Source organism: Molothrus ater, chromosome 5 (genome assembly GCF_012460135.2).
Source record: "Molothrus ater isolate BHLD 08-10-18 breed brown headed cowbird chromosome 5, BPBGC_Mater_1.1, whole genome shotgun sequence".
NCBI lineage: Eukaryota > Metazoa > Chordata > Aves > Passeriformes > Icteridae > Molothrus > Molothrus ater.
This window is the reverse complement of record NC_050482.2, coordinates 9,203,815-9,230,219: the sequence shown is the minus strand read 5'-3', so window position 1 is coordinate 9,230,219 and position 26,405 is coordinate 9,203,815. Positions and strand designations below refer to the sequence as shown.

Below are 26,405 nucleotides of genomic sequence, written 5' to 3'. Positions count from 1 at the left end.
ATAAATAAATACAGAAATTCTCAGAGTTTGTTTTCCATCTTTATATATCAACTGCTTCTTGTCAGTTTTCAATCTCTGTAGCATCTGCTAATGTGCCTTACATTTTATTCCTCATAATTAAAATAGATCGATAATAGGGTTTTTTTAGTTTTGGTTGAGTTCAGTTTGGCTTTTTTAGTGTTTGCCTGTTCAAGACTTGAATAACTGAGGACTGATGTGGTTGTGTCCTTTTCCCATGTCTCCCAAGGAGTCACAGTATGACCTTGGCATGACCACTATTTCGACAGCCTCTCAGCTCCCAGCCTACCTTAGGGCTGACTTGTTAAATGGACTGTCAGGTTTTCCACACAGAAACATTGTTTTCCATTGTACAGTGGCATCCAGCCTTCATGGGGAGATTTACTTTCTCCTGACATTCAAGTAATAGCACAGAAGTATGTCAATGAGGGGGAAACTGCCCAAAGCAAAATTAATATGATCTCTAAAAGGTATCACAGACATACACTTATTGTCTTCCCTAACGTCAATAAATTTTCTCCTCATACTAATCTACTTCTGCTTATAATATTATCTGTTTTGTGCTAGAGAGGTCTCCAAACTATTGCCTTGGCAACCAACAAACATTAATCCATGTGAGATTTTCCTCTTGAAATACTTTCTATATTCGAAACATTATGTAGGAGGTAAATTGCACTGGAACTGGAAAAGATGTGCTGATGATTTGATTCACATTTTTTTCTGCATTTTGCTACAAAATACAGCCCTGGATATTTCTTGTGTGAGAACAAATTCAGCAGCAGTCCAATGGAAAAGGCTCCACTGGCCACGCTTGGACTGAACGTTGATCTGCCCCAGCAGACCTGCAGCATCCTGAACAGTCTAATGAAAGACCCAGTGACACAACACATTTCACTCCAGGCCTGAGGTAGCTTGTGTAACACCAGGTCCTACTCTGCTTTATGTTACCATTCTTAATTTCAGCTGTCACACACACATAATAGCTCAGTTTCAGGGGACCAAAGCAAGGGTTGCATTTAGCTGGCAAGCGAATGTGCAAAAATTGGCACTTGCATCACTCCTGTATGTTAAAGCACTTTCCAGCTTGCATAGCTGTTGATGTATCACCTAAAAGAGTCTGTCAGAAAGCCCAGGCAAGCAAATAGTGTCACACCTTGGGCTGTCCCTGCAGGTAAGGCAAGCTCTTGGGGTTGAGGTCAGAAAGAGAAGGCATGTTGGAACATCAGCTATAATTAAAGACTGTGGCCTGGTTTGCAAGGCACCAAAATCAGTAGGAAAAATATTACTGAATTCAATAGGGTTCAGATTGCACCTCCAAAGAACAATACCAAGGACTTGAACTGCATCCAGAGCCTCAAATGGACCAAGGCAGAGGCACAACCAGTTTAAAGGACTGATCAAAGTCCACTGATGCTTCTCCAAAAGCTTGCAACAAGTGTCACAGAAGGGAGAGCAATAATCCAGGCAGGAGGTGACAGAGGTTTAGGATGCCTGTGATGAGGCCACATCCTAATGCTCCTGCACAAAGCACACTTGAAAGTCAAAATGCATGGAGAATATTTTATTCATAAGAGCAAACACTTTCCAGCATTTGTCAATGTGAAACAACACATTTCTCGGGTCTCTGAAGACATGATGTGAACCATAATGTGTGTTATTTCAAAATAACACATAACTTGTCACTAATTATTACTGTAATAATCTGTATTTGAATGAATCAACAATGGCAATGCATACTTACAGCAAGGAAGGAGCAACTCTAGCACAGGAGAAATTCTGGTTTTGTATTCCTTATGGGAAATAAAGGAAACCTTTTGTAAATAAGGACCATTGTTCCAGACTTACCTCCTGAAGAAAGGTTAAGCCCCTCAGAACGAGTAGATGGTTTCCTTAACATTCAAATTCAACATGGGATTGCCTTTTCAGAACTGTTTTCTATGCCTAGTAACACTCATATTCATCTATGGCAGAGCCTAGAGGACTGCACAGCTTGTTCTGGAAAACAGTCATTCTTCTTGTGTGACACCTGGAAGTCCCCTGATAATCTATAGTGTTCCAGTCAACTGATATGACAAACTACACCTGAACCCACAGACTAAAATTAAAAAAAAAGAAAAAAGGAAGAAGAAAGAAAATGCACAAAGAGTTTCAGCACCAATCAAAATGAAATGGGAACTGCTTCTCCTCACTAGAAATGTAAGACAGGCATATTGTTCATATTGGAATGAATGTATGTGTGTAACAAACTTGAATAATTTTCCAGCCTTCAGCCTTTATATCCAGAGAATTGCATAACATATAAGGGAAAAATTTTGAGGAGGAAAATTTTCAGCTTTTGCATTTTATATGTAGTGGCATTATCACTTAAAGAATCTTTAAGATAGGAGGAAAAAGTAACCTTTTTAACTAAAACCACATTTTTTCCCTCCCCCTAAAAGGAATAGGTTCCTAAAGACATTCACTTCTCAGTGGCAAAAACAATGCAGTCAGAAAGGTATCAGGCAAGAAACGTAACTAAAGTTGCTAAAGAAACTAAATTTCTTGGACTTGTGGAAATAATCTGATTATACTGCTAAGGAATTTTCAATTTTTTTAAAAAATTGGTTTTTAAATTTCTTTATACCAGAAAGCAAGAGTAAGAGTCATTTTCTTAGTGCTCAGATGTTTGTTTGAGCCTTGAACTAAATATTCTGCTATTTATCAGCTGTACTACTCGTTCTGAAAGTCCAGATAGAATTTCCTTGTGCAAAAGCATAGTCCTTGCTTTCAAACACATACAATGTCACTGAAAATAAAACAATGTACAAAAAGCCTGTACAGATTAGAGACTGAGGCACAAGGATATTGTCTGACATTACTTAAAATGTTTGAGTAAGATCCTGGAACTGAAGAACATCTATCCATTCACACATTAGCCACAAGACCAATCTTCCCAGCATTATTAACATCCTTGAAACATGAAGGCAAACACATATCTCAACTTATCGATGTCTTAAAAGATTTATTCTTTAAAAGTAGAACAAATGTTCTGTTAAGCAAACTATAACCAATAACAATACTCATTTTTAAAATAACGTATTGAATTAAATCAAAGAATCAGACATACATTTTTAATGCTGTTTTAGCAGCAATAAATGTTGAGAACTATGTTTTGACATTAACACGTAGCTGAATGTGTCAAGCTGGTTTGGAGCTTCACAACTCACATAGGAGCTTTAGGAAACACTGTTTCTCTGTGACAACATGGTTTCATAGCAGAAATAAGGAAAGCTGAGAAAAGTAAGGAATTTTTTTTTTTTGTCTCAAGGGAAATTACAATATTCCAACATCTGTTTTCAAATTAAGTCAAACAGTCAAAATATTGAACTTCTCAGAGCGACAACTTAGGAAAAAAAAAATAAATCCAGGAATGTGTGACCCTTGTTTTTTATCATTTTATCTATGTTTTTTCTGGTCAGGGTGTCCAACTTCCTTAGACTGTAAGGAGGAAAAATACACTCCACAGTTCAGCCGTGGCCAAGTCATATCCCAGAATCGAGAAGCCTGGAAATGCTCCTGGGTGTGTCCCGTCTCACACGGCACCCTCTGACAGTGAACTCCACCTTATACAAATGATAAACCTGCCTCATCCCTGGTTTGGACCTCTGGCCCAGGATTTGAGACAGAGCTATATGGCTTTTGCTATCCTGCTATCATATAATCCTTAAGCTGATCTCTGAGCCTCTCAAAGATTTTAATGTGAGTTAACTGTCCTGTTCAGAAAAGAATGGGCAAGAAAGAGAAAAACCACACAAACCTTTTGCAAACCCTGCTGCTACCCTGAACACACAGAGGTTAATGTCAGATGAATATAATATTATGTGCCTTAGATCAGCACCACAGTCCAAAGTAATGTTTTCATTTGGATAGAACTGGTGGAAAATTTGGATTAAACGGAAACTTCCTTTTTCATTGACAATTCATTTTGATGAAAAACGCCTGCCTAATCCTTGTAATACACTACCAGACAGTCCCATAAGGCAAATTCTCTGCCAGGTTGCTTCACTGCTTTGCCATTGCAGCTCCAACTTATCTGCCAGCTCCGAGGTGGGGAGCCAGTTGTGGTGGTAAACAGTGTGAACTGGTCAGTCACTCGTTTTACACATGCCACAGATCAACTCCTGCATGACAGTGCTTTTCCATTTACCACATATGCTGAACTGCATTTGACCTGGTGGTGAAAGGTTTCATTTACCATTACAGTCACTTCAGCTGTGCAGTCTCCAGTCTGTATGCTGATTTATGGATGGATGGATTTGCATATGGCAAACATCCACACAGCTTTCTAAGTTCACATTTATGCCAATAAATGTAAGGTCAGGGCTATGATCCTAGTATGAGTAATGTTTTTATTAGAAATAGCTCTCCTTGGGGTTTTCGTTGTTGTTGTTGTGGGTTTTGTTTTGTACTGCATAGCAGTCCATTACAATTCCAGTTTAAGACATAAGGACACTGCTGAAGAAAACAAAGAAAACAACTCTTTATTTCTTATTATTATTCCTTCTTCCCTTCTTTCCTTTTTTTTTCTTGATTTTTCTTTTCTTTCTTTCTTTCTTCAGTCTTGCAATTTCTCTTTAGCAGGTGTGTACATGGGGATCACCTTGTCTCTAGGTAAAGGACTGAGTACATGAATTTATGGCAAAATGTCCACGCTGATCTTGGAGATGGGAACATCAGAACAGGGCAATCCAGCCAGACCAAAAGGCAGCCTCATGAGGAAGCCACCCTAATACTGAAGACCAGCCACAAATGATTAAGGAAAGAACACGAGGACAAGACAATACATAATTCCTTTCAGCCCTTATGTCAAAGCTAGAGAAAATTGTGCTGGGTTTTCAGGTGGGGGGATTTTAGTCAGGTTTAGGTTTTTTGCTGCTGTTTTTTGGGTTTGGACTTTTTTTTTTGTTTGCTCTTTGGTTTGATTTTTGGGGGATTTTTTAGGGAGGTGGTTTAATAGCATTTGATCTCCTTAATTTGTGGCTTAATTAACTGACTACTGCACAAGGTTCATGGCTGGGTGGCTACAGTATCAACACTGCTAATACCCCTTACAAACACTAAAATGTCCTGGTTTTCAGAAAAATTTACAATAAGCAAGCTGTCAGTCTTGCCACAAGGTATCTCCAGCTAACATTAACACTGCCTTGATGAAACATCATGACAAATATTCATTCAGTCTTTGTTTCCTGGTATGAGCAAAGATCCACCTCCCACCCACATTCTGTAACAGATTTAGGAATGCAAGACCTTTCATGTTTAAATCATTCACTATGCAATGCAAACGTTTATACCCACTGAAACACAAAACACATCATTCATTATTTTGAAACTTAATTATGAACTAGACATTTACATTGAGGAGGAGCTAAAAATAACTTGCAGCCAGGTGTGGTGTAATTTTGCACTGTCTGTGGATCTGGGCCAAGTAGGGGTGTGTAAATAGCTTCATATTTGTATGCATTATGTAGGTAAATGCATGCATGCATGCACCTAAGGATATTTCCACAGTTCAGAATTTGGTATGTTTCTTCCCTCTACTTGGCATCACAGAGGGATAAGCTGAGCCTTGCCAGATCCAAAAAATCGCTTTGCAAGAGCAGTGAAGTGGGAGAGAGCTTCTGGTCTCAGTAGGACAGAACAGGAGAAGGAAGGAGTTTCTCACGTTGCATTTACACTCCATGTACCCTGGTGATGTACTCCATCACCCCACTGGGCTGACAGTTTTGTACAGATGTCTGGTGGTCACATGTCCTTCAGTTATCACTTGAACAGGATCAGGAGTTCCCTTAGCGCACGTGGCCTTTCTTATGTATGAATCTCTTGCACGTGTGGTAATAAATAATGCAATTTCTGCCTTCCAACATCTCCATGGCCAGCATTACAGAAGCATTAGGATGCCTCTGTTCCAAGACATCACAGACTTACTCATGAGCTACTCTGTGGGTTGTTCACTGATTGCTAACATAATTTAAGTAACAGCTCTCATTAATTAAATTGATGCCCCTTACAGCCTACTGAAGAACTTCACAGTCAACTGCACCATAACCAGAAGTTTTGTAAATGTGTTTCCTATTGGATTCTATGCCACAAACGGTTTCTGCTCCTATTTTTAATAGAAAACCTTATTTTTGCTTCCTTCTTTAAATGTATAGTTATCATAAAAAGTGAAAAATTTTATTGCCTCACCACCCTCTAATGCATTTGAGACTTTCTGCGTTTTTTTAACATGTGACACAGACCACAATAAATTTTAGGGTAATAGAAGTGTCTGCACAAGTGGCTACATCTGAGTGGCTGCAATCTGAGATTCCTCTTGCTGTTTTGCAAAGAGCACTGAGAGCCCATTGACAAGATGTCTGGGGTGAGGGAGCACATGGCCCCGTGCTCGCCGTCCCACTTTGTCAGACTGATGTTTGAAAAGGAGCAGGGATTCCTTGCTCAGTTGCTAGCCTTAGCAGCTCTTTGGAGTAGCAGGAAAGCAGCTCTGGAGTCTCCTGCTGTGGGGAGATCTCCTGGGCTCTCTCCAACAAGCTCATGTGAGAAGCAATCAGACTAACTTTCACTCAAAGTGCCTGGAGCACTACAATAAATAAGTAATACTCCAGTAAAGGATAAAAGTTTCCACAATGCTGTGCACTTTTTTGATGGATTTGGAATGGTAATTGAAACAGAACTGCTGCATTATGGCATATTCCAATATTGTGGTATTACTTTATCAAAAGTTACTGTGCTTGAATCAGCAGAACTGCCCAATGTGTGCTCCACATACAGTCACACAGATGGGCTTCTGCAGAGGGTTTAATGGAAAGACCCATTAACAGGGAAAATGGAACAGGGCTTGGATAAGAGATGACATTCCTTTCCTCAAAAACTCAGTTTAAAATTGGCTGGCCATTCAAAAAATCAGATCACATTCCTACTCAAATATCTACCAGACTAAGGGTCTTTCATAGTGACTTTAACTGATGTTTTGTCCCACTAGACATGAGGATACAATCAACCACAGCAAGGCAAGGAATGCTCCTCTAGTGGAGCACAGCAGAAACATGGGATAAAACAGATTAAGAGGGATTATTACTGAATGAAAACTTTCATTTGAGTAGAACTACATTTTGAACAGTTTTTGCATCATTTCTCCCCATTAAATGGGCAGAGCTCAAAAATTTCAAGTGATCCCAACAATTTCTTGGGTTGATTGGTTGATTATTTTCCAAGTGAAGAATAACTTGCATAGCCTCTCAAAAAGGCACTTCACTCTGCAAGTGCCAGGTACATTGAAATCAAAAGGACTACTCATGTGAGTAGGAATTTGTTAGATCAGTCCTTTTTTGTTGTTGTTTTTAATCTCCTGGCAAATATCAAGACAAATCACATTTCATTACAGGAATATTATGTAACAGAACAAATCCCAGAGCCTTTGAATAACAGCCTTTTGTAAATCTAGTGAATTAAATCGCATTTAACTTTTTAAGTTTTTTGGAACAGTGTAACCAGACCAAATAAGTTCACAGAAGCTTTGTGAGAAAGAAGGAGTGTGCTGTAAGTGATTACAGAGGTGACATTAATTATTTTCTGAAATATGTAGGTTGAATTAAATACATCATGGTATTTTAAGGTAAGCAGATGGAGACTACAAAACAGTATCAGGGAAATTATACTGGCAAACTACAGCAACAGTCAGAAGCTATCACATTATCAAGGGGTAGGTACATAACCCCTATCAATTTTGGAGGTGAACTTTACTTTGGAAACATTTTCTAGTCCTTGTACCTGCTTAATCACAGGTTTTGAGGCTGTTACAGGCATAAAGGGCTTAGTAAATCATTGTCTCTCCATATATACACATTCCAATTCTATCTAAACAGAAATGAGGCACAATAAAATATGTAGAAAACTGTCTGACTCCGAGCCGATTAAGATTTTGTTTTATTCTGTGTTCCTCATTTTTCCACTGTTTGCTTTTACTTTTTCACCTTTTTGGAGACACAAAGAACTGTGTATTTTGAAGGACACATTTGGTTTTAAACTACAACATTCAGCTTTATCTAGCTGAGCATGTACTGAAGTATGGCAGCAGAGCAGAACGGTGAAATGCTGGGCAGTTTGTAAGGAAGATTAAAGTAATGATTTTTTTGGGTGGCACCTGGGTCAGATACTGACATAATAAAGAATAATACTCAAATCCTTTACATTTCTTTCACTCCTATCACACTTATCTGCCAGATATTCAATGAAGGTCTACATCTGCTTACTGCTTAGATCTTGTGCTTTTTTCCTCCCCTTCATTGGGGGAGAAGGAAGAGTGGCTTTTTTAGCTTATCTTTTATGAAATATTAAAAGAGGCAGAAAATGTATAGTACTTGGAGACCTGATATTGCTTCTTAAGATTCATTTTTCCCCAAGTGGTCATTATTAGAGTAGATCAATTTAAGGTGTGGGAGTTTCCATACCAGTGAATAGGTTACAGTTTTATGGCACTGCTTTTCACAGTACTTTGAAATGCAATGATCTTTGCCAGGAGCTAGCTAGAGAATTATTTACATATCCCCCTTCCTACCTCAGCTGACCATTCACATGCAAATGGGAACTTTGACAGCTCCTCCACACATTTATGAAACCCAATGATCTGTCCATTTTTCAACTCAGAATGAAAGCCATGACAATGCCTTAGAATAAAGGCCTGCCAGACTCTAGATTAGTTTCTTATTCTGCAATACTGAATATGAAAAAAAAAAAAATCCAACTTTATTGGAATGGAAAATTTGGGGAGCACAGTGTATGCCTATTAGTCATAAAATAAGTCTTGATTTCTTAGTCACCATCTGGGGGACAGTAAGTTTAAAACATATTTGAAAAGCATAACTGAAGTAAGCTCTTGGTTTTTCCTCCAAAAAATAACTCAGCCCCTCAAAACGTGATTTTTAGAATAGGCCCAAGTCATTGCACTGTGGGCACCATGACATCAGAGGAGGAAAATGAAAAGCAGACATTTAAACTGGCCCTGCCAGTTAAACCCTGTGTTTGAAGAAACTTGACTTGTACTACTGAGCACAGTGGGTCCCAGAACAATTCACCTCTGCATTTCAGGAGGAGGTCCATGGCCTGGCCCTGCACATGCAAGCAATTGCCTCTTAAACCCTGAGATCTGACTGGGCAGTTCAGCTCAGGACAAAACTGTGCTTTCATGGTGATTATCAAAAATCATCACTATTCTTCACTCTTGCCAATTTTTACTTTTAAAGGAAAACTTGTCTTAAGACTTAAAGTCTTTCCTGGTGAGCTCTCGGTATCTTATAACCAGAAACAAGTACACATTTCCTTGTCTAGAAAGCTGTATTTCACCTCTTCTCATACAATTTACATACATTGATCACTTCCATATGTCTGGCATAAGGTAAAATAGTTTCTATGCATAGTAATGGGGGTGAACCTACAGTGAAATAAAATTCAGTATTTATCATATTCCTACATACTGGCAGAAAAAAAAAAATTAAGAGAGTGGTAGTTATGAGAAACAACCTTAAGGGGCTGTTTATGGTCTCAGCTATGGAAATTGTATTAAAAAGCTACAAGATGCATTGCTCAGACATGTCCTCATTCCCTTTGGTAAAATGTCAATTAGCAGCATCAGGGGTCTAAATATGCAGCACTGCAGTCACAGTTATGATATTTCATTTGGTTTACACCAGAATAGTTCATAACTGCTTCTAACAATACACATGGTACTTGACATTTGTCTCTCTGAAAACATATGAAAAAGTATTTTGATACCAGTAAACAGGACCTTTTCATTGCTCTCAGCTGGTCTGTTTACCAGCCTCAAGAATTGAACTTGGCTCTTCTAGCACCTGCAAAACTGTAAGAAAACCATGTAGCATGTGGTCAAGTAAGACACCATGGTTAAACACGTTAAACTACCAACTTGTGTCTGAAGTTCAAAAGAACATCAAAATCACACGAAAACTTGTATTTTCCCTGTGTTTCTTAATTAATGGCATGAAAATGGTTAGCTTATTACAGAAAAAGAATGCTATTCAAAACAACAATTACATCATGTAAGTGGCATGAGGAAGTATAAAAGCAAAGAAAAACATTCCTTGAGATAATTCACTGAAGATAAGATTTAAATGCTGCATTTAAGATATGTGGAATATATGAAACACAAATTTTATTTTCATAGGCCAGGCTGACAAAGGGAACAGGTGCTTTCTTATTTATTTAAGGAATGAGGATGTGAATCTTTCTGAGATGCAAAATTCTACTTATAAATTTATTATAGCACTTTATCCTCATTATTAGGTCTGAACTAGGGCTGTCAAGCAACAGTTTTCCAGTGAGTGAGTCACAAATGATAGGTAATTATAACTGACTCAACTGATTACTGAATACTTCCCCAAGTGTCTAGGAAAGGGTGCCCTCATCCTGGAGAAGGCTGGGGAATATTTGGGGTATGGAAAGTCATAAAAAAGGATGTGTGCCCAAAGAAAGAGAAAGGTTTTGTCCAGAATATCTTGGGAAGGGAACACATACACTTGAAGGAGCCAGAGAATGTTTAGCACCAGTGGCTTGGTAAGGTATGTTCAGACTGAGTAGAAAGGGAGAAATTGCCCCTCAGTTTCATCTGATAATCACAAGAAAAAATAAACAAACAAACAAAAAACACCAAAATACTTTTTATTCCCTCTTAATTTTAAAATATGACTATCAGCTATGATAAAAAAAAAAACAAACCCTAGCTTAAACTCAGAGAAATTGGCCAGAATCTCACGAGCACACACACACAATTGGTAGACAACACTGCAAAGACTGAACACAAAGACTCTTCTCCAGAGCCTTCTGTAATCACCTTCACAGTGTGTTTAGCTTGAAATAGAGGTGGGTACTCCAAAAAACATTTTGAAGAGCTCCTGTCTAAAATTGTCAGGAATATCCAAGTTAGATATGCTTCCTGGATAATAGGGATGTGTTTCATGTCATAGGTACACACAGCTGTGAATATTACTATTATAATCACTTTAAAGTACCTGTAAGGCCTTTCTGTGTTGATCAAAAATAAGTTCTGACTCAACTTTGAAAACACACATTAATGGGATTATTCTGAGAGCAGGATACAGCTCTGAATAAGCATGGCAAATCTCTGACCTCCAGCAATTCCTCAGGAAATCACTTAATACCACTTTACAGGTGAAGAAGCTGACAGAGAATAGCTAAGGAATTAATAGGATTTCACATTTATGGTACTTTCTTTGATTCTCTTTACAGTACAGAGTTTCTGTGTATCATCAGCTGAGGTGCTGGGTTTCTGTTAATGTCTAACCTCCATTTGTAGGTGATGTAGGTGAGATGAAATAAAAACTTTCCTGATTTATGACTATTGTCCAGTAAAGAAGTGACTCACAATTCAGTTTTAAAGAATGATGAAACACACAAATTTGTAAAAGGATGCAAGAAAAGGACGTAAAATATCCAGTAGTTTCCCATTACAGATGAGGAAAAAATCTGAACAATTAGAATTAGAAATGTATGTAATTTTTGGTCTCAATACTACAAGCTGCAGAGAAAAGCAAAATTATCAACATATAATATTGTTGTTAATACTTTATAATGAGCTATTAAAAATTTCCTTCAATTTTAACAAATTCCTGAATCTTTTCACTTGCGAAGAAATCTCACTTGCCAACTTGTTGCAGCTAAGTTTTTATGGCTAGAGAACAAACAACTAGGAATACACATTTGGAACAAAAATACAGACTGAAGTTTACCAAACTATTAACCCAAAAGCCAACATCCTGGAGTACTGCTTTGCTGATGTTTGTGACCTTGCAGAGAAGTGACAACAAGAGCTCTTTGAAAAAGAAACCACACCTTCCTGTACGACTGAATAAACACTTGATCTTGTTGGGTGGACTCTTGACACTTCTTGGAAAAGCAGCAATTCAGAATGAAGATATTCCCTAAGTCTGCAATTTGCAGGTACCTCAACATTTATGTTGTTGTCTACAAGGCCATCAGAGCAAGAAGTTTTGATAGAGTCATTCATCTGCTGTAGTAGAAGTGAATATGGACATCATTTCTGCTGTCCCTCCTATCCCTCAACAGGAACTGGATTTATCACATGGGCCTAGCAGGATGGAGATCTTGGAAAGGACCTCCTGTGGTGGAGGAGAGACAAAGTTGGCCCACAGATACTACAGAGCAACACTAATCATTATTGATATGACCATTGTTGTACTTTGAGAAAAAATGCTTCTTTAGGAGTCAGAACTATTTCAGACTACACATTCATGCAAAAGTAATGAAGTTGCACTAGGAAATCCATGAAAAAATTCAAAGTAATATTAACACCCTAAAATCATCACTTCATCTTAAGGGACCTCATTCTATGCCTTGGCCACACGTTGGATCTGTGTCTACCAAAGAGGAGTTATTGCTATTCCAGCATCAGCTGGAGATGAAAGCTGTGCCCTGCACTCTCTGCAGCTCTTTTGGATGCTTGTAAGCTGCATTTATCATGTGATTCCTCTAGAAAAGGCCACCAACCCATCCCCCTTGAAAGGCAGCTCTAAATCCTTTAAATTATCTCACAGAGCTTTTTTGTGTCCTTTTCTCATACAAGGCTGGAATTTCAAAAGGAGCCAAGAGGGGCCGTCAGAACCAACACGAGTTTTGCTTCATTAGAGTAAGGAGTAAAGGAGAGCTTTCTTTTTCCTCCTTCCACAAGTTAGATGAAAGCAAATAACTACTTCATTCCTCAGATTGCTCCCTGTAAGATCCAACTTTGCATGAAAATATTTATAAGAGATGAGAATTTTATTTGACTGTTCGCTTCTAAAGTTTCTGCAACATCCAGCTGGAGAGATAAGCAGGCAGCCCAATAAATGTCAAACAACTTTAAAACATTAGAAGAATGGCAAAAACTTCTGACTTTACTGTGTTTGGCTATCAAACAGCAAAGGATGAAAACTAGATGTGACACAAAGTAGTGTAGTGCTCACACATTTCACAGATTGCTGTAGATATGTCCAGTTCAAGGGGGATCTGTAATCCCCAAAGGGAGAAAAAAATCCCCCAAACTTTAAATCTATTCAGAATTTTTAGAAATCAATAAATTAGGTTTCATCCCACTCTCACTATTGAAATAGTTCAGCTGAAAAAATGTAGACACAGGGTCAAGACACCTGTCCTTTGAATAGCACATATACACAAGGATTTTTATTTGCAAACCACGCTCTATGAAATTGAATCTTGAATATGTTTTTCTCTTTAAAGTGCAGAAACATTCAGACGGTAATGGAGCTAGCCAGGGGACAGCTTATTGAAAGCTCTAAATGATTAAGCCATTAAATTAGTAAAGCTCTGTAGCCCCAGATAGTCACTTCCAGCATGTGTCACTGGATTTGGGATGAGCTTATTAAGGAGGTGAGACATGGGAAACAGGAGAAGTAAATTAGGTAATTGTTTTAAGAGTGTGAAAAATGTAGCAGTACTGTTAGTTCTTTCTACACCGCAAGTTTGGTGCAAATTTAGACAGAGCCACAGGTGACCTCAAGATCACAGATACTGAGTTCTTATGTATATTTAATCAGCTCAATTTTTACACTGCTTTAAATACTCATTTAGGCAAAAACAGTTTCTTAAATTGGGAAAATTTGGATCAGAATACAGCTTAAGTTCTTCCATAGCAGTTAATCAGTACCTTCTTTTGATACATTCCCAGAGAGAAAGAAACTAAATAAATGAACAAGAAGCTTAATTCCTGTTACTGTCAATGAGAAGTGATGAGCACCCTTAAAGTCTCATTCAGACTGCCTAACCCAAGATTAGCTCTCTGGAGGTATCTCTCCTTCCCCTGAGAGTGAAAAGAGCCTGAAGTGGCTGACTGTGTCAGTCACAAAGAAAGAGAAAGACACCACAGAGAACCTCCTGTGGCGCAAGAGAAAGGTTACAAGACTCTTAAGATTTCTGATGCTCTCAACAGCTGGGGCCATCCTTTTCTCTCTTGTATATTCAGATGCTATCCCACTTGGAAAAAATAGGAAAAGTCAAGTAAAAGCACTATCCCCACAGTTATTCTCACTATTCACAGCTGTTACTGGAAGAGAGCAGCTAACCTATGGAAGGCTGTATGTGGGAGGACCGTGAACTTGCAGACATTTCTGAAGGGAGCTTTAATCCTGCAAGGGAAGGAATTTGCTGAATTGCCCACCAGCACAACAGCAGCAACAATTTTTACATGTAACCTTAGTTAACAAGAGCACCATAACAGGTTACAGTACCTCCATTAAAAGTTTGACATGGAACTCCCAGGGTCCACCCCACACATTTGCTTAAAAGTTAGTGTGTGGGAGCCTGAAAATAATTTTACTCTTTTTAGTTGTCAAACAACTGGAAAATGTCACAACCACTGACACCGCTTAGAAGGATTTGTTTTCTTCTCAGTCACTTAGGCACTGCCTCAGGTGAAGATGTGATTTTGCTTCAGATTAACTGGGGTCAACTCAGGCTCCAGCTGATGAAGAAAATGTTGAAAATACTGGAACAACTTTGTATTGCAGGCACTTCCATTGTAGCGTTCCAGGTATGCACATGAGGGAAAAGTCTGTGGGCCAGAGGAAGTAAATAAAGAAGATTCTCCAGCAGCAGCTGTGGGCATTACAGGCCATATGCACAATCAGTGATTAAGAAAACCAAAACCATATTAAAAGGATCACAGTATAGTAATGCATTAAATTAAAACTAAAAAACAGTTCCAAGAAAAAAGCACGAGTTAAAAATACAAATAATTTCATGGCTTCTTTTCAGGTGGGAACTCCATGGAAATTCTTTCTGTGCATACGGAGTCGCCTGCAGGAGAGATTATAAAAAATAACCCATTTACATTGTAACAACCTGCTATGAGTGGGTTTCTCATTTTAAATACTGTTTTGCTAAATGTTATGGGATAAGTATACACCTGAATAAACCCCAAGCAAATAGGTAAGTACCTCAGTCCTGATCAAAAGCTTCAAGCACAGAAGTAAATTTTAAGGCAGATTTCACATATCAGAAGATTCACCGAGCTCAGTGTTAACTATGGATATTTAAATTCCCCACTAGGTCAGTTTTAAAGATGCTGTTACAAACAATACAAGTGAGTGCTGCACACCTTGTCTGCAGCAAAGGAGTAGAGTTTCCATGGCTGTCAATACAGCACCTTCCATGAATAATTCAGTCATTTGCAAACCATACACTAAAAATAATTATAGAGAACTCCAGCTTCTCAGAAAAGTGAGGCTCTGTAATTCAGAAACCACTTTTTCCACTAGAATTAAATGGGAAAGTTGGAAATGCAAAATGAGAATGCTGGGCTAGGTTTTCACCCTCCTTGTTCCAATTACACTGCCAGTCTCAGGCCCTAATTAGCTAGCTGAAAATTTCCCTATATAGGCAAGATCTGAGCTTAGGCACTTCCTTCATCAGCTTTTCTCTCTTGTCAGCCTGTGAGCTGTCAGAGCCAGGCAGGGTAGTCCTGCCACCTCCCTGAGAGCTCCCAGGTCTTAGGAAGACCCCAATCAACCAGCTGATAGGAAGACCAAGAATAGATCTTCCCTGAAAGACTCATTATTTTGGGGCAAATAAAAAAAGCTGACGTGGCTATGGATGTATCTGGTACCTTCACTGTCCTGCAGCCTCCTGCACTGACTGAACTGTGAGGTCTGAGAGCACTGGAGCTGTGCAGAAATTTTGTCACAAATGATGGAAGGTGGAGATGCAAATGTCCCTGGTTTACTTTCCTTCACAGACTTCTTCCTAAATCAGGGCTGTTCTCTCACTTTCAGGCATGTCAGAGAGGCTTTTCCCTCAGACAGTACTCTTAAAAGATAGTTTAAGCAAAGGTTTTTAAGCAGACACCTTGAAATCTGAGACAAACTCCAATACTGGTCCCAGCTCAAGAGAAACAGGCTCCCCTGCCAATATTTCTCTCCCTATTTCCTTCTCCCACTTTGTCCTGCTTTCCCAATATTTGCAGAGGTATTGAATTGTGAGTTATAAAGTTTGAAGGAAAGGAAAAACCACAATCAAACCCACTGGCAGGTCATCAACTACAACCAGACTGGGTGAACAAACTACAAGCCAGGTATCATATTTACATTAGTTACATACAGGTAATTCAGTGTGGTGCCATTCCTCCCTCATCACCCCACGTGGGACAGATTGAAACAGACAGAAGTTTTGCCATTGCTTTCACTAGGGCCAGGATTTCATCTGGATAAAAATCCATGCTATAAAATTGTAAATCAACTGCACATCAAGGATGGAGTAGTTGTCACTATCACTGCAACTTTAAACAAGACACTTACTTTTAATATGGCTTGAATTGAAGCCAGAGAGTAATAGAGCTAAATCTGTGTGCAATGCTTTTCCACTTACTTTTTCTCAAGTAATATGTATCCAATTGAGCAACAATAACAAAGGAGAACCACACATGTACTCTTGCAAAACATACTTACGGCATTTAGTAATTTTCAATAGACAAATAAGACGTGACAGATGGATTTGAGAAAGTTGGGTTGACAAGATTTGCTCACGTGGAGGCAAAAATCAGGGTTGCTTTATGAAAAAAATCTGGAAATCAAGGAATTGTTAATGGAAACTTTCATTGGGCTTATTTGTTTATATTTAAAGGGTACTATAGCTGGTTCCATCTCTGTTATGTGCTGTTCCCTCCCCATGCAGAGGACAGCAAAAGAAAATACAAAACAATAAACGATACAAGAAATCCATCTGGAGTTAAGGTTATATTTATTGTTTTAAACTTTGCACACTCAACTTGATCACCATCTTTCTGAGAACTCTGTGCTCAATAGGAGTTTCCTGAACAGAATCTGTGACCTGGTGACACAATACAGAGACTTAAAACCAACATCAGAATTGAAGTCAATGGTATTAGAAAAAACACACCAAAAAAAAAAAAAAAAAAAGGCAAGAACAAAGCCCCCTACACTCTATAAGGGATGATTCTTTTTCTTTTCATACATCAACAATGACATTTCTTTTTACTCTACAATAAGGATACAAAGTCTTTGAAGGACACAAGTAGAGGATCTCAGTGGTTGAAGAGCTCAACAGAGCTTTCAGTTTTATGGCTGGTTGTACCACATTTAGGCTATGATCCAGCATTAAGTGACTTCAATGAACTTTGGATCAGGCTTTTAATCATATCAATTCCTTTTGACTGAAATAAGGAGATGAGTATCATCTGAGCAAAACCTTTCCAATCCATGTACAAAGATGAAAATGCTCGGAAACTTTATAAAGTACAGGGCAAAACCCAGAAGCCACTGAACAGGAGCTTCACCACAGACTTCAAGTGGACAAGGATTTCCCTACTGCTCTCCTCAAATTTCCTTTCTTTAATATGGCAGCAGAATCCAGGTGATGTAAACCAAATAACCAGCACTTTGTTTCACAATAAACAGAAAGAATCTTTTCAGATCACAGATATGGCCTCAACATATGCACTTAAAACACTTTCTCTGCCATTTCCCATCCAAACCATGCCCTGTATGATGCTTCTAATCTTCTGCAAGACTGGATTATAAGACATTAAGAGGAAGTAAGAACAGGAGTTCACCAAAACTTCTGTCCAGCAACCCGGGAAATGGCAGAGCTAACACCGGGCCTTTGAAAGCAAGTGACCATAGGAAATCAAGGTTGGCAGGGATTTAACCCTTCATGACTCATTTTGCTAACTTTTAAAGCAAATGCCTGAGCTTTTTAACCATGTTTGACATCTAATTAGTCGAGACAAACAAGAAGTTAAAATACATCCTTGATTTTCTTTTGAAATAAAGCACCAACAATTAGCTCCAAGGTATTTGTTTAGCCAAACAACAAGCTTACATCTTAAAAGAAAGCACAATGACGGTCAAAGAAAAGTGGAGTCACCTGGGTCGCTCTTTTCACCCTGCATGTTTGGGGTTTTTTTTCAATATCGTAAGTTTATTTTACCCAACCACATCTCTTCATGGAGATGAGGAATGGGTAAGTAACTGAGTAGCTTCTTCTTCTACTTGCAAGCAGTTTAAATAGAGATGAATCACTTGGTATCACCTAGTCACATGGCGGTGAAGTATATCCAGAGAGATAAGTATTAGCATGTGAGCTATTCTGTCAGTGCCTAAAAGACGTATTTTCAATACCCACAGCGCTCAAGGATGTTCCTACGCAAGGTGTTAACACTGATCTGTGCACTGAGCACTGTGCTGGAAGCAAAATTTCTCTGGAGAAGCACCAGCTGACAAGGCTCAGTCTTCCCTGACTAATAGTGATATCCCCATACCTGGGGATCAACGCAGCAGCACTCTCCTATTGACCTGGCCAAGCATTTACACCAGTACTTAACATTAAGCATGCAAGCTAGTCCCATCTGATTTTTAGAGTTACACGTTTGAAGTCAAATATGTGAATCAAAGGCTACAGTGTGAATTCCTGTAAGTCTTCAGACTTCAATTTGCTTTGGATTAAGTACACATTTCTGTCTTCACTAGATAGGAAACAGGGTTGCTCACCATTTGAACACATTTTTGTTGCACAGTGACCCACCAAGTATGAAAGAGTTTTGATGTTCAACTCAGTTTCCTGTCTTCCTCATATAGGACTGACCATACAGCAAAATTTGATATCTGATATTTTAAAAATTGAAAATGAGAGTCTTTATCCCAGCAAGAGCAGAACTGGAAAACAACCAATCGGCAAAGTAGCAAAATATTTTTTAAAGGGTCCACAGATACGGCACCAGCAGGGTGGAAAAAAAAAAACTAAGAGAAAAAAGAGACAAGAAAAAAAGAAAACCACTGTCGGTCACATTTGGCAACTCTTTGAAATTAGTTTCTGTGCATTTAGCCAATATGAGCAGGGGTAGCAGACTTCAGCCATAGATAAACTTTAAAAGGTGAAAAAAAAACCCCAACAATAATTAATTAGGCATTAAACCCTTTTACAGGATATTTTTACAGCATTTATGCTTCTGTGTACTCATCTGAGTTTCAATATGACTGTAGAAGTTTGGAAGCAATTAAGAGGTTTTTAATGAGTTTTCTGACATGACATGTAGTTACTGTAGAAGCTTTCTTTAGACTCCATGACTCAAAAAAGCCAATTTTGTGTTAAATACAATTTTTTTTCTCATTAACAGACTCTGAACCCCTTAAACTGTTCTTTTCATTCATATATTTTCAAGTTTAAATACACACAAATATGCACATATGTGTTCTTTAAGAAAACACGGCACATGCATTTATTTCACACAAAGCATCCAAGTTTTGCAGGTGCTTAATTCTTTATTTCATCTGGAGTGTGAAATGACGCCTGCCCTGTATCAGAGAGGATCTTCCCCCCTCTCATTTGCAGCACGAGAAAGATGAAAAAAGAAGGAAAACGTATTTCTACTGGCAGGAGATGTACTGACACTATGCTGTAAACTGAGATTGACATCTATGACCAGGCATGCACACACATGTTCTCTTTTTCCCTCTGTAGAAGCAATGTGTCATTTTTCCTCTCTCCTTTCAGAACCGTAGCTGCAGCTCCTTCTCTCAGCCATCAATAATCTAAGAATTATGAGGAGGCAGCTCTTCAGAGAGATGTGTATGTACCTAGGTGTACAGCTCTGCGTTTAAAAAAAATACTCCACAGCTCTTACATTTTAAACTTCTTTCCCAGTTGTACATTCTCCAGATTTCATGAATTGTTCTGAAAATGTACTTAGAGTGGAACTATGCTGATAAAGAGAAGAGCCTGTCTACTTCACTGTTCTCCTTTAATACTGGCACTATTATACAAAAGTTAATTACTGACAACTGCAGTGTGAGTGGCATTACACAATTTCAAACATAAACGTAATCTCACAGCTCTCTTTCTTCAGTTACACCTTCCCTGTGATCTCTAATGACACACATCAGACTACACCAAAAACAACCCTGGTTCAAATAAATCGCACTGCATTAAACATCCATAGGCAGCATTTTCTGGTGCCTAGCAGTCCTCTCCTCCTTTTCTGGACTGATCTGTTCCTTTCAGTTTATAGTTTCTTGGCAAACCCACCATCTACTGCTTATGTTAGGCATCTGATTGTCAGATTTGTACAAACTGAATATTCATGACTTGAAAATTAACCACTTCATGCCTAAAATATAAAAAAAAATATATAAATCTTTATCCATTCCATGATGTTTAAAGCAGATCTGAAATTGTGGCTGCACTGCACGCTCAGCACGGGGGAGGTGAGCTGGGTGGCCAAACGCGACTCATCGTTTTGAAGAGTAAAGTCCGGTGAAATAGCACAAGACTGAAAAAATGCTCTAACAGGGATCTGCACGATCCGGAGTCCTCGTCTGCAATCGCAACTAACTCTTCTTTGTCTGGGTTTAAACTGCCTGGTACCGACCGCAGCACGGAGAGGCTTTTTAAGAAAATGTTTTCAGGAATTTCTTCTAATGTCAGTTTCCCCTTTGGAAGATAAGGAAGAGCAGTGAGGAAGGTGAGGAGGGAGGGAGCGACGGGGCAAAGAGAAAAGAGGTTCGGAGGAAAACCGAGAATAAGAGAGAACAACAGACTTACCTTTATACGATAATTTGAGCCTTGGCACATTATTCTTCACATGCTGGCAGTTGACTCTTCCTGCTAGTAATACTCCCAAGGAAAGCAAGGCAATCCCCCTGAGCCAGCCCATGCTGCAGCAGCCACCGTAGGGTCCCCGCCAGCCGCAGCCGTGGCGCTCCCCGTCCTGCCGGGCGCCGCCGGGGAACTTCAGGCAACCTGGGGAGCGGAGGTAACAGGTGATGGGGGTGGGCTCCGCTCCGCGCCCGCCGCGCCCCGACGCCGCTGCCGCCCCGGCCCCCCGCTCTTCTCCGCCGCCGCCGCCGCCGCCGGGGCAACTTGGAGCCCCTCTCACGCACACGCCGCGGGCCGGAAAGGGAGGCAGCCCCCGAGCGGCGTGCGGCGGGGGGGCGGCATGCTGCGGGCGGCGGCGGCGGCGGCGCGGGCCGGGGGCAGGGGCCGGGGCCGGGCCGGGCCGGGCCGGGGCGGGCCCCGCTCCGCTCCGCTCCGCTCCGCTCCCCCGCGCAGGGCGGGCGGGTCCCGGCGGCGGGGGCGGCCCCGCGCTCCCCGCGCTCCGCCGGGGACACCGCGCTGCCCGCGCTCCCGGAGCGCCTGACAATGGATGGGAGCGCCGGCAGCGCGACCCCCCCCCCGCCCCCCCGTCCTTCCCCGGCTGTCACAGCACATGCAAGGAGCTTAAAAAAAAAAAAAAAAAAAAAAAGGAAAAAAAAAAAAGAAAAAAAAAAGAAACGCATCGCGGCAGAGATGAGAGAACAGAAACCTCCGCTCCGCCGCGCTTGGGGAAGGCACGGAGCTAGACATTTCACCAGCTGTTTCATGTCATTGTCCAGGTTGTTCGGTTTGGTTTTGCTTGGTTTGGGTTATTTGGGGTTTGTTTGGTTGGTTGTTCGGGGTTTTAGGGGTTTTTTTAAGCTATTTTGCAGTTCTAATCAAAAGATGCACGTCCCACTTTAAAAACAACAACAGCACAACACAGCCCACGACGTTGCCACCCACTTAAATAACAGCTCCTGCCCATAGAGTAATCCTCTTCGGGTTGTTCCCAGTTAAAAACAAGTAACAAAATCTCCCATCAGCAGAACTTTACCACTGAAGCTTTTAAAGCCTTGTTAGGGAAGGTTGCTGTAACCTCCCTCCCTCCCCACCTCCAGCACTACTCCAATTCAAGGAAAGAAATTCCTAGTAAAGCCCACTTCAGCAATCAGTTCAAGACATGGACAGGTCTGTAGGGGCTCATAAATTACACAGGGGTATTCTCTAAAGTGTTCTTACAAGTTGAAAATGTTCCAAACCTTCCAATCTCTAGGACTGTGTGATTATTGTAATATATTTTTGTGCAATTAAACTAGATAAAGATTTTTTTGTTTGTTTGTTTAGACAGAAAGACACACAAAATCCCCAGAGGTCTTTAAGGAGGTGTAAATACAAACATATACGCAAACTCAAGCTCTCCCCTCCCACATATCTGAACAAACCCCCTTCTAGTCAGTGGTGGTTTATTAAAATCTCCATGCTGTGCTGAATATCAATGTAATGTGTATTTAGGAATGTAATGTCTTACACAGATATGTATCCTACGTTACATTCCTAATGCAGTATTGACAGAAACACTGGCAATCGACCTTTGTAAAACATTGGCATCATCAAAGTGTGATGACCCCTCTGTATTTCATTCTATGGTTTTCCAGAGCACGAGAGTGCTTTATGGTGACAGAGTCAATGGCATTTCAGTGGGAGTCTCTTCCTTCCTTTTACCACTATTTACTGTGGTTTAAAAACCAGTTATCTAGTCCCACTGATGGTGACCACACTACACGCTGAATTACACAAACACAGCATCTCTCTTCTGTGTTCAGACCTAGCTGCTAAACCAGCATGTAGGAAATAGTTTCCAATTTAGAAGTGAAGTTCATAGTTGAAAAAGCGGGTGTCAGTATAGTTCTAATTAAAATGTAAAGGCTTGTGCAGAACAAGGCTCTGCACTATGGTACTATGGTAAAACAAGGGCTAAAATTCTGTCATTGCTGCTTTCATTGCTTGATATTCACACACCAGTGGAAAAGAAGGGGCTTTTTCCCTCTCCTTTTTTAACAAATTCTTCTGCTTCCTGAGCTTAATTCATTAATCCTGTGGCATTGTATCTGCCAGATTCAGCAATTCTATTGATCAGCAGCATTGTTAAGAAAAGAAAATAAAAAAATAATGTTGATTTTGGTCATTCCCACACTTGTTATCCTGAGCATTTTCATGCTTCAGGCAGTGGATTAGAGCTCCAAAATGACAAGAGACGCCTGTCTGTTTTCCATGGATTACTTGCTACAGACATTCACTCTGCAAAGGAATTCATGTCACTTTGAGATTATTTGGGGAATTGGCCTAATGAATTATCCTTTTGTATTGAGCAAACAATTAGAAACAAAACACAAAAGATGCACCATATTCAGGACTTTATAAAGCACATCATTTTACAATGATGTTGTTACACTCAATTTACTTCTAGTTGCATAAAGAAGGCACAGCTACTTCTTTTTTTTCTTATAAGAAGATAACACAAAGCTAAAAACCTATCTTTCTCATGTAGAATGAAAGTGTAACACTCCAGACTATTTTACATCAATCAAATAAACAAACCACATCCCCAGTCAATATATATTTTCCCTAGAAAACATATGGATTGGATACAATGAACATTTGCTTATCCAAGATTGCATCTGAGAAATATAATACAGCATTATTTAAGGAGGGATGACAGAGACTTTTTACATCCTTCACGGGAGAGATCACTCACTTTTTGCCTTCCTCTGTGGGATATGACAGTCCAAAGACATAGAGAAGGGTAAAACCTGATCCTTGTGCTATTTAGCTCTGAGTAGTGCTAATCAGCTAGTCAGGAGAGCATATGCTACACCCCCTTATAAGGACAGGGGCAATGGCAGCACTTCAGTGGTGCTTGAGGAGGCTTTATATCTCACAGGCACCCATTGCCATATGGTGCTTCTGCCAAGGCAAAACTGGGCTCTGCTTGGAAGGAATGACTTGGCCAACGCTCTTACAGCCAGTGCCAGAAACGTCAACTCTGGGGATTTAGGGTGGGCAACAACTCACTCTCAAATAACAATCTATTCACCTTTTTTCTTTGGTCTTTTTAAAGAGGTCTAGCTGCTGAATTTAGAGAGAGGCAAAAAAGTAAAATCCAAACTTTCTCAGTTCTTCAGATAATACCCTTAGCCCCTGAGGAAATGAAGAACACCCTTATTAGCTTAATGAATTTTTCTGTTATTGGGAAGCAAGTTCAAAAAGAATAACAGTTCTTCTGCATGTTTTCCCATATTTGTTGCAGATTTTATTTTCTGTAATGGTATTTATAAGACATTCTATATAGTGTTTTATGTTTAAACCCCAGATAGGCCCTTGTGAGCTCTGTTTAACATTTCTGCTCTCATGCTGTGTTGCATTATTATTTGGAGGTTTTTTATGCCACCTTCCAATATGTGCAGCAACTTCACATTGATAGATCTCACAAAAAGTTATACTTGGACGGTTCTGGGCTTTTACTGCTGACCATCCATGCAGAATTACTCTAACAATCACTTACAATTTGGCATCGTTTGGTGCTTCTCATTACTCAGAAATAGTGTTACTTGACTCATAATTACTTCAAACCTTGCTGCTTGCTGTGATTTTTATGCTTAGAAGCTCTTGAAAGCTTAACTGCTCTAAGAAAGTCTTTAGTGTGCTTTAGAAATGTACTTCTGTTTTCAGGATTGTTTCCTGTGTTTTGGATGAGTCATTACTTGTTTATATGGATGTGATCAGGTCCTTCTCAAAACTACGCAAGAATTACCAGAATCCAGTTTTGACACTCGGTACTAATCCAGTAATCTTTGAGACAAAGATTTCTTGGGTTGAGTGTGAAATTTCTGGCTAAAATCAGAGAAAAAAAATCAAAATTTTTCATTCTGCATCTGATTGCTAAAACCCTCCTTAGAGAGCACAATCATGCAGGAAATGTGAAATCTTCTCGGACACACTCCCTGCTATTTTTGTCTATAGCAGGTGAATTGCTTGATAAGCAGAATGTTTACAGTTCTGCAAAGGGTCCCTTTGAAATTCTCCAGCTGTATATAAAATGATTCTCTGAAAGTGCTTTCAAATAACCAAATCATTATTGGTCCCTAAGGAGGCTTAGTCTAGAAAACAGTCTTAAGTGCATTTTTCATTTGAGGTGTGAGAGACCCAGAATGCAGTGTCACAACCTCAGAACTTCAGAAGCAAAATCTCCTGTAAGAATATCCAGATATCATCTACCACATTTTACCCTTATGTCACAGGCTGCCACTGTCTCATGTGGGATGCTACAAACTTATTGTGGGAACATACTAGCAACATGGTGAACAAGAATGTTTAGAAATTCTCCTTTTGGGCATATGAAAGGAGTTGTTTTTAAAGCAGTTTCAGTGCATGCACCTGCTAATGGAGTGAAAGAATTATCAAGTGGTGCTGCTGTGGAAAAACAACAATGCAGAGGAACTTTGGATGTCATCCTCTCTCCTGAAGGAAACATATCATGAAGCTCTACCTCTGAAGTTCAAGTCCTTTGCCTATGTAAGACAGGAATCTAAACCTGGAATCTATTTGACGTGAAGCTTAATGCTGACACAGTTGTTTTCTTGCTCTCATGGAAGAAGAAAAAACCAAAAAGGAGGAAACCTACAAAAGGCCTATACAGAGAAGAAAAATGCTTCTGATAGCCAGACCTGCTGAACTGGATATCAGCTATTATTTCTACAGTGTTGATGATTATCACATTAGCTTGAGTGCTTATAAGTATCTGTTTCCACCTGTTTTTTAGGGGATTTAAAATTCTGTTGAGTGGCACTTTTTGAGTTCTGAAGCAATCACAGAGCAAATTTATTTAAAAATGCACCGGCAAAAAGAGATGTGCAGGTGTAGAGTTTAAAATTTTGTGAAACTCGGAGTTGCCAAAATCACAGGCTTAGATTTAGATCTGGAAATATTCTTACTTTTGGAAGTCTAGACAGGTCTTTTCCCAGCTTTCCCTTGGGCTGTGTTGCATTTGGTAGCCTTATTCAAATCTCCTCAATCTATATAAATCCGTAACATTTCTTATTATTGGATATGATTGGGTTGCTAACCACACCAGTCAGTGTCTGCATTCTCTCAGCAACACTGCATCTTACCATCTTGTCACAATCAACTTTTCCTTCATTTCTCAGGACTAATGAGACTGTACTCTGTGTGATGCTAGTACTTTTGGCAGCATAATGGGATCTGTATCAGTATGATGTGTTTTATTCACAATGCATTCAGGTCTATTAAACACCTCATTAAATTCTTCAAAAATTTTCTTTGCATCCTGTTCTGTAGACAGGTTATATGCCTGTCTGAACAGCAACAATTTCAGATTGCTCTTCAAACCTAAACAAATCTTTTCTATTCCCTTGGCCTCTGTTGCCTGATATTCATCTCAGACACAGATGTACAGCACCTGTGATATCCAGAGCCGTGGTAAGAAACCCACCTTAACAGCTCAGTGCCAAGCATGTGACTTTAATATGAGTTACAAAAATGTTATTTTCCCCAATTCCTGGTATGGGTCAGGAGCTTCTGTTTTCAATGGATTAACTCCAGGGTACTCATGCAAATTGAACAAAACTTCCAAGTCTTTTAACTTCCAAGCACAGAGACTTCTGTCCCTCTAATTGCTTATGTTTATTGGCTGTTGG

At 39.6% G+C, this 26,405-nt stretch overlaps 1 protein-coding gene across 2 annotated transcripts in view; it reads right to left on the bottom strand.

Annotated features, from left to right (window-relative positions):
- Nucleotides 1–21,437, bottom strand: part of SEMA3A (semaphorin 3A) — a 165,079-nt gene extending 143,642 nt beyond the window's left edge. The window contains exons 1-2 of one of the 2 annotated variants that reach the window (XM_036400772.2): nucleotides 21,419–21,437; nucleotides 20,659–20,856 (exon numbers count right to left, since the gene is read on the bottom strand). In XM_036400772.2, the coding sequence (XP_036256665.1) occupies nucleotides 20,659–20,770 (112 nt within the window). In that variant the 5' untranslated portion in view covers nucleotides 20,771–20,856; nucleotides 21,419–21,437. Of the gene's footprint in view, nucleotides 1–20,658; nucleotides 21,025–21,418 lie in introns of those variants that run through there. The other variant, XM_036400773.2, reaches the window with a different exon arrangement.
- Between the last annotated feature and the right edge of the window lie 4,968 nt (nucleotides 21,438–26,405).